Consider the following 9,316-nt stretch of genomic DNA (forward strand, 5'->3'; position numbering starts at 1 on the left):
GTTACTACGCTGGGTGGGAAAAGTAAGCTCATCCCTGATGAGGTCAACCACAAACATTATCCCTGCACTATCAAGCCGGTAGCGTCTTATTAAATCACTGTCGTTCAATATAGGCTACGGAGAATATCTCTCCTTCCTCTCTGTCTTTCCGCCATCTTCTCTGTTTAAGACACTCTTAGGCTTCTTAAAAGTCCTCCTCTCTCTTCTTAACAGTTTTTCACCTTAGGAGCTCTCTTAAGGCCTAAGATGCTTTGTGAATAACTTTTATCTTACCAAGGGAAAATTGACATCACTAAGAGCTACTTTTAGTCTTAGGATTCTTTGTGAATACGGGCCCAGATGTTCAGGAAGCTTTAAGCAGGAGCTGCAGGTGCAGGTCTCTTCCTATCTAAAATGAATGTACCCAGTGATTTAAACTGGTGAAAACACTGAATAAAAATCTATGTATTTTCAGGGACTGCTAACAATGGTGGCTTATGCAAAAAAGCAAATGGTAAATGGACCTACATTTGTATAGCGCTTTTCTAGTCATCCAACCACTCAAAGCGCTTTTTACACTATGAGTCACATTCACACACAGCCACCATACAAGGTGCCACCATACAAGGTGCCACCTGCTTCTCAGTTTTTTTTTTAAATTACTCACACACTGATGGAACAGCCATCGGGAGCAATCTGGGGTTCAGTATCTTGCTCAAGGATACTTCGGCATGTAGACGGGAGGAGCTGGGGATTGAACTGCTGATCTTCTGTTTGGTGGATGACCCGCACTACCTCTAAGTCACAGCTGCCCCAAATGGCCCTATCTAGAGCCAGTGTGTGGTTAGTTTGTTCTTGGCTACTGTAGAAACATGGCGATGCAACATGGCGGACTCTGTGGATGAGGACCTGCTCCCTATGTAGATAGCAATGGCTTATTCCAAGATAACAACTTTACTGAAGTTCTTACAAATCCAAAGATGTTGATATTGTACACCGATGAGCCAAAACATTAAAACTACTGACAGGTCAAGGGAATAAAATGGGTCATCTTGTTACAATGGCGGCACGGTGGTGTAGTGGTTAGCACTGTAGCCTACATCAGAGGTACCCACGATCTTGGCTGGAACATGGCTCTGACCTGTCAAGGCATGGACACAGGACCTCTGGGAGGTGGTGTTTGCAGATCTTTTGAGTCCTGTGTGTTGTGAGGTGGGGTCCTACGAATGTCCAACATGAGAGACGACTGAGGCTAGTGTTGCTGAGTATAACAACTCCAAGGTTCAAAGTGCTGACCCTGAGGTATTAGCAAACACCATTAGAAATAAAGAGAAGTTGTGAGTGTTTGCCAGATAGGGAGAGTCTAACAAACATATGCTATCCCATTGCATTATAGCAAAAGTAGTATGCAGAGTTTTGGAAGCATGACCCAGAGACTGAGGCCCTATTAACACATGATCAATATGTGGGTATGTTATCTGGATTATGACATATGATCATGGGTCTTTGTTCTTCTTATCTTGATTTTCCCTGCTTTATGATTAGATCTTAATATGCACATGAGCTAAACTGAATTTAAAAAAACTGAATTAAGAATGTCGTCATGCTGTATTGACTGCATTTGCACCTGGCTAGGATCATAATGTGAGCCTGAACTCTTCTATATGTAGCCTGACTGATCCAATCACATTACAGTCCTAATGTGTTCTGCATGCATTTGCACCTTGTATTAAGGGGGTACAAAAGTCAGGATATCTGGGCGTCCGCTGCACAGATTTGGTCTATTCTTTAATTGATCTGTCTCTGTCAGTCCCCCAACTTCATGTAAGTGCAATGATAAATCACTGGATTAACAAAGTTTCGGCTGGTACCAAACATATCAGTAGTGCACTTTGACGGTGCTGAAAATAAAATAGTGCTGCAGTAAAATTTAAGAAAAATTCCACTGTAAGAACAAAACCAGCCATAAGGTACAGCAAGTGCTTTGAAAACAAAAACAAAAACATGCATTTAATTTGGGATAGTATTGAACAATTAAAACAAAAACCATCTCATCATGGTTTGGGTTATTACAAAAAATTCCTGCTTGATTATCCTCTCAAAATATTTGTTTTAATTTCTACATTCAGAATAATTACACCTCTGTATTAAAACTTAATTTATGATGACTACTGCACAACAAACATGAATGAAACTTTTACTGGCCAAAAAAAGTTGATCAAGTGGAGGCATCTCTCCTGGAAGATATAGTCATTTTGCAGTTTGAAATGTTTGGAAAACAAATTTTACATTCAGAAAACAACATGTGGCTTCATGGCATGACACAAAACAGGGTAATATTAAATTATTTCAAACGGGGCAACTTTAAACTGATAAGATCAATAAAGATTTTGTTTTTAAAATGTAATTCTGACTTTTGTAACTGTCGTATGAAATAAATAGACACTGGAGAAGACAACAATGCAGAGTAGCCACAATACTATCACCTGCTGGGTGTCATATGGTAGAGATATTATATATTGATGTAGAAGTCAGAGCACACAGATAAATAAAATGAAATAAAAGGCATGGATTAATACACTGTGTGTTCATGGAGGTAATCTATGTGCACAGATTGATGAAATGTACTGCATAAATCTTGATTGCTAATGATTAATTTACATGTGATAACAAAGTACAACAAAGAGTAAGTGTACAGTGGCTAACATGTTTTGACTTGCTTCTTTCTTTGTAAGAATTTGAATTTTCTGTATTTGTCCTGAATGTCAAATGCACAAGGTGGAAGTCCACAAAACTGTGAGCTCAGTTCATCAGTTCCTGTGCATATATTGTTAGTCTGTGGAGACTAGAGACTTATTGTGTGTGCTCAGATTTCCACACCTGTATAATTCTACCATGAGAGCTCTGGCAGGCTCTGTACAATGCAGCAATGGAGCAACCAAAAAATTGCCATCATAATTATGTTTGAATGAACCATGCTGGCCATTATTACTGCAAAGAAGCCAAGTGTTTCCTGATGCAGCTGTACAGCTTGGTGGTGTTTATAGTTTTCAAACAACAGTGGAGGTCTAAGGCACAGAGGCATAAACCAGATTGTGGGCTGTGGGTGATTTGTTAATAAGAACAAAATGATAAAATATTCAATCTGTAACAATTAACATGATCATTTCTGTTATTGATATTTCAGTGTTGAAACAGAAATGTCGTTAAAAAAATAATCTAATGTGTGTGTTCACTGTACCACCAGAAGAACAGCATTACACAGCGGGTATAATCTCTATAAACAGGAAGTAGCCAATAGGACTGTAAACAATGAGCGCCGTACAAAAGAGGAAGTGTTGGCCTAGATATCTGTTATTTGGATATCTGCTGGCTACACCAGAACCCCTGAATATATATTGGCTGTTGCACCAGAGGCTAAATCGTCACTGGACTGAGAGCCAATGGGCTTTGAGATTGCAGCCTGAATCACTGCATTATTTCAAGTGTGTAAGGATGATCAATATCATGGTGGAAATACTGGTTCAGGCTATCAACCTGAGCTTGGCAGCCTTGCACCAAGTGTGGGGTTCAGTTATTCAAAATGTCACTCAGTCACACTAAGAGTAGTCTTCCTATCAGATCTGACGCATTAGCACTGTAATTTAGACTAGCCCTGTCACATTCACTTCATCTACACAGAGGTTAGTAAAGTCTGGAGACGCTTCACAGTTTGGCTCTCGGGGTGTGTTCCAGCAGTGTCCTCATGTCCAACAGCGCGTCCTGCATTGCCTGGGCAAGATGTGCTGAATTTGTTTCTTTACAGGCGTTGAAAGATGACATCGCAAAGTTGATGTGATCCTCCATAGGATTGTAGCACACGCCGTATCCGTCGGGTACAACCGGGCCGAAACACATGACGCAGTCAGTCTTGGACGGTACCTTGTGAAGAAATGATAATGTAGCGGTTAGTTTTGGTTATGGGCGTAAATACACAAAAGTCATTCCATGAAAACTGTTAAGTTCAGTTCCCCAACATTTAAATGGAAAAAAAGGAAGTATAAAACAGTCAATATTGTTTTCAGTGACACTAATTCACCTGTAATTATTAGCATTATTAGAAGTAAAAAACTCAAATATAAAATTGCAATTTTTATGTTTTCAATTATTTTCTGTTAAAATTAGAGTCTGGTAGAGTCTTGTGAGGTAACACTCCATTTTTAGGAGTATTCATGCTTCATCTTCATGGGAAATGTGTTAATCAAATAATGAAAAAAAGAAAAAAAAAAAAAAGAATTTCAGCCTCATGGTTGTATGCCTACGCAAACCATTCAAGTTGCGGGAACAATTTGCATCCATGTCTGTCCAGACTCATAATAAGCCGTGACAGCTGATAATGCTTCAAATATGGATGTTGCCGGCTGCCGCAAAGATATGCTAAAACATGGATGCTTCATACACATCCCCCTCCAAACAGAACAGAAGATCTATACAATCGCCACAGTTTTCAAGATGAGTGTCACCAATTTAGTATCTGACTTTCTGTTGCTAAGCTGTGACAATGAAAACTGGCCAGAAAAGTGTTTTCACAGGACAACCTGATGTCACAGTGAAGTTGACCTTTTGGTACTGGAGAAAACCCACGCTCATACGGGGAGAACAGCAAACTCCACACAGAGCAGGTCTAACATATTCTTCATGCTATTAAATACAAAATTCTACATTTGGTTATGATTAAAAAAAAATCTTAGAATTCCAATCTTAACAGTTTCCATGGAATGACCCATTAAGCATACTGTCATCTATGATTTTTTGAGGTCTTAGTAATAGGTCATAGGAAGACATAGCTTTGCCATTATGCAGTGGCAGTTTCAACCCTGACTCGTACCTGACTTGTGGATAGCTTGTAGTGTAAGGCTTTGGCGAAGGCAGTGTCTGTGTAGATAGCAGGAATAGAGACTTTTTCTTCAACAGCCTGCATCTTAAGGCCCAGCAGGTGTCTGTCTATGGCCTGGCCACTGACTGCCTGTGGAGGAGGAGAGAAAATTCATTTGTTGGCGATGTTAGTTACCAGATGTTAACAACTAAAACACAAGACTTTATTATTCTAGATTTTTGCAAACAACGAGTGATTAACACCAAGTACAGTGTTTCCTACCAGTTGGCCATTGTCATTTTTTTCAAAAGCTACTCAAACAGGAGAAAATAGTACATTTGTTGGGGATTTGTTGGTGCTCTAGTATTTCAAGTATTTGTGGCAGCAGGATGGTGTGTGTGGGATTGAGTCAAAATAAACTACAGTGTGTGTGTGTTCATCGTAATGGAGGAACAAGTGAAAGTACAAGTGCAACCCAGTACAACAGTGTGGCCCACTGATGTGTTTTTAATAGTTTTTGGACAAAAATGGCACTCTATGGCAGAGGAAGAATAAGTATCAGGCTTTCATATGCACATAATGCTTGTTAGTATAAGAAAGAAAAATATAGAATATCTCCAGACTTGTTGTTTAAGGGTAACCTCTGTATTTTCCAACCTGGACCCTATTTTCCCATGCTTTTATATTATGCGATGAATGGAAAAATCTGTTCTTGAAATTGGTCAAGTATTGTGTGAGAACAAAACAGGCAGCAGTAACAAAACAGGCTGCAATGTAATCCCAGTTTAGGTCCACTAAAAGTGCTTGTTTTTGCCACTGACAAGCTCAGATTGTTACAACATTATAAAAATTATCCCTACAGAGACAGACCTTCTTTTAAAGAGTAAAATCCCTTTTTATTAACCAAAAACAGCCCTGAAAACGTTATCACTACCAGACTCCAATTGACCTATGGCTAAGTCCCGCCCTCAAACGCGATGAGCCAATCACAGTGCGTATAGCCATTCCCATACACTCAGACATTCTCTGCCTGGACGTTCATTGAAATGCATTACAGAAAGTCAGTTTTGTTCGGTTTTATGAGCTTTTTCTGAGATTTGAAGTTTAAAAATGGTCAAACGGTGTGCATGGGGTACATGCAACTCCGACACAAGGTATCCTGAGAGGCTGGGCGACGGGGTGTATTTTTTACACTTTAAACCACATCTCAACCGAGAAAAGTGTCTCCTTTGGATAACGTTGTGCGGTAGACCACAACATCAACTCAATGTGAATAAGATTAACAATGATGTCTACATCTGTTTTAAGGTAAGTCAACATTGTGTTTGAGGCAACATATTGTCACTTTGCTGGAAAGAAATATAAAGTTATCTTTAACATCTCTAGTTAACGTTAGCTAAAGTTAGCCTAACGTTAGCTCCTAGCTGCGTTGTTCATCATGTCACCTTGTTTGCTGGGAGTTCATTAGCCTATTTTGTTCTAGTTTTTGTACTTTGGTGATTGTACATCATTGTTAGCTGTTGTCCAAAGGGCTCTAGTTAAGCTAACGTTAACTTCTGGAGCTTAGCTTCGTTAATTTATCTGTAATCACAGAGATAAAGGTTGGCAAACGTTATGCTGAATGATTCAATGTAAATAATGTAGCACCAAACTAACGGAGAGACACTCTTGGTAAAGATGGTAAAAAGGCCGTTATCCTTTTCTCATATTCTGAGCCAAAAACCTTAAATTCAGTGGCACTTTATCTTGTTGTCTTTGATGGCGACGGCAACGAGATGCGGTTCACAATCGTACACTGTGACCTGTAAATTTTGGCTTGTAATTTAAGCTTTTCATCGACCTTCTCAACAATAAAATGATGAATATATCCCTCCAATGCGTAGTTTAGGCCCTTTTGGTTACTTCTCAATGACATCTGATCATTAAGTCCCCAAAAATCATCATTTGCCTCCCGCGAAATGCCGTGTACTGTGACACCTGCCATAGCGCCCAGTCACTGAATGTTGATAGTTTGTCCGAGTGGAGGGGGCGTGGCTTAGCCATAGGTCAATTAAATTAACAGTAATTCTATCATCGTAAAACACACTTCATTCAAAGTTGAGAGAAGCAAAATAAAACCCACAAAAGCCATCTTGGTTTATCTCACAACTGTTCCAAGAATCACCAATGCTGGTTTGGTTGATAGTAACACTTAATTCACCGAGTCAGATGTGGAAATATGTTAGCTCTATACATAATTAAAATTACTGTTTATTTTAAAAGGAGTCTGGTGTCTGTGATGATAGGGATTTCAGGGCTGTCGCAGTTTTAACAAAAAGGATCTACTCTGTAAGAAAGAGGTCTGTCTCGGTAGGGATCCTTTCCATAATGTCTTCAGACACTTAGAATATGAATCTGAGCCTGTCAGTGGCAAAAACAAGCACTTCTAGTCGCAGTACATTGACAGTGCTTAACTGCTTGCAGCATTTAAGGCCCTGACACACCAAGCTGACGGTTGGCCGTCGGTCAAAGTCGGGCCGTCAGTGAGCGTCTCTCGCCCTAGTTTTTGCGGTGTGTCCCGCACCGTCAGCACTTCGGCAGCTTTTCGGCCGATTGAGCATGTTGAATCAGCGGCAGAGCTTGTTGGTGAGAGAGATCACTCTGACTGGCTGTTCAGGTTTTATTTCCTCGCCCCTGTAGCGAGTGAATCTGCCTGTAGTGCATGGCAGTCTGTTATGCAGCTGCAGCCCTCTCACTCAATACTGGACCAAACTCAAAAGCTGTCATTCCCCTTAGTCACTTAGACCTAAAAACATGGAAAAATCAGGCCCAGTTTGAAAAATAGCAGAGTTATCTTTCAACTTTGCCAATCAAGTTGCTTTGAATACTCACCATGTTAGTATATGACCTGTGTGCTTTTACAGCTTTCTCCATTAGATCAACCTTCTCTGTGTTCTGTAAAAAAACAAGAGGAAGACAGGAACATTACAACCCATCTCCAAGTAGGTTATTGTTAAACAGTGTTCAAATACATTTGAAAAGTAGACTAAAAACTTGTCCAACAAAGTAGAAGGATAATCTGTAGTCATTATACATCATCACTTTGCCTTTGCCTCTATCTGTGACTTTATCTTTTTAAATGAGGTTCTCAGTGGTGTCTCTGTTAAATGGATAAAGGCTCAGTGCTCATGTGCTCTTGAAAGACATTCAGCTATAAATTCCCTTGATTTGATACAGCCCAGCATTACCATGTCAGAGAGTTTGGGCTGTAGCCTGAGTTGGTCAGTTAACTGCCAAAAAGATTGCTGTAAATACAAAAATACTCCTTAAAAATTTCTCATCAGACCTGTTTACTGGTATCATCAAAGGCCTTGACAAAGGCAGCCGAGGCACTTGAAGCTGATCGGATTGTATCTGTGCGGCCCAGTCTGAACATCCGCAGGGAGGCACTTTCATATGTGGCACAGCAGCGCTGGTACATCCTGCCCAGACAAGAGGAGGGAAAGGAAGTGTGAGGAAACTGTGTGCTGGTGAAGACACAACCTCTGTTAGACATAAGCTTAACCTCTCTTTGCCTACATTACATATGTAGGCTATGAAATATAAAAACTCTTCTAGCCTATTCTACATGAACATGTCAGTATAAACTTTACGTAAATCTTTCATGTTCAGGTCAACCCTTGCCTTCTGTTTAGGGAAACCATTGTAAACATATATCTGATTCACATTGCAAACATTTAGAAACTTCACAGATCTCACTTCATCTTAATTCATTTAATAATATCTCAAATAGCAAACATTTATACTGTCAACATAACTGTGAGAGAAAACCTCTCATACAGTTGTGTTCATATGTACTATGCAGTACGGCTTCAGAGCTAATCACTCAACAGAAACAGCGTGCTGCTACTTAATTGATAACATTAAGTTCAATCTAGACAAAGGAGGAGTTGTAGGAGCAGTGTTTTTGGACTTGCAAAAGGCTTTTGACACGGTTAACCATTCTATACTTCTGTCAAAGCTGTCCAAATATAAACTGTCCATGAATACTCTTAACTGGTTCAAGTCATATCTGTCAGGTCATACTCAGTGTGTGCGGGTAAATAATGTAATGTCACCGTCAAGAGCGTGTACCATGGGAGTTCCACAGGGTTCAGTTTTAAGCCCTTTACTCTTTAGTCTATATATTAATGATCTTCCGTCAGTATGTGATGATGTGAACATCGGAATGTATGCAGATGACACAGTCATCTACGCACATGGGAAGGATGCTGCACAACTGGCAGATAAATTATCTCTTGTCATGGAGAAAATGGCAAAGTGGCTCCAGGACTCATGCCTCACCCTTAAAGAGTAACTAAACCCTAAAACCATTTTTTTCAGCTGATAATCATTGTTTCTGGTTGTATAGTAGTGTTACTGACTGATCCTGCTCAAAATCTTGACAGTTTAGTGCAAACTGTTGAAAATCTACATTTTATTTTAAAAATGTGCTATGGAGTG

At 39.8% G+C, this 9,316-nt stretch overlaps 1 protein-coding gene across 1 annotated transcript in view; it reads right to left on the reverse strand.

Moving 5' to 3' along the window:
* Nucleotides 1-1,960: 1,960 nt before the first annotated feature.
* crata (carnitine O-acetyltransferase a) overlaps nucleotides 1,961-9,316 on the reverse strand; it is a 26,977-nt gene continuing 19,621 nt past the window's right edge. Inside the window, exons 11-14 of the mRNA XM_050052999.1 lie at nucleotides 8,160-8,295; nucleotides 7,706-7,768; nucleotides 4,847-4,984; nucleotides 1,961-3,900 (exon numbers count right to left, since the gene is read on the reverse strand). Of these exons, the coding sequence (XP_049908956.1) occupies nucleotides 3,685-3,900; nucleotides 4,847-4,984; nucleotides 7,706-7,768; nucleotides 8,160-8,295 (553 nt within the window). The 3' untranslated portion in view covers nucleotides 1,961-3,684. The remainder of the gene's footprint in view (nucleotides 3,901-4,846; nucleotides 4,985-7,705; nucleotides 7,769-8,159; nucleotides 8,296-9,316) is intronic.

This window comes from Epinephelus moara, chromosome 9, assembly GCF_006386435.1.
Source record: "Epinephelus moara isolate mb chromosome 9, YSFRI_EMoa_1.0, whole genome shotgun sequence".
NCBI lineage: Eukaryota > Metazoa > Chordata > Actinopteri > Perciformes > Serranidae > Epinephelus > Epinephelus moara.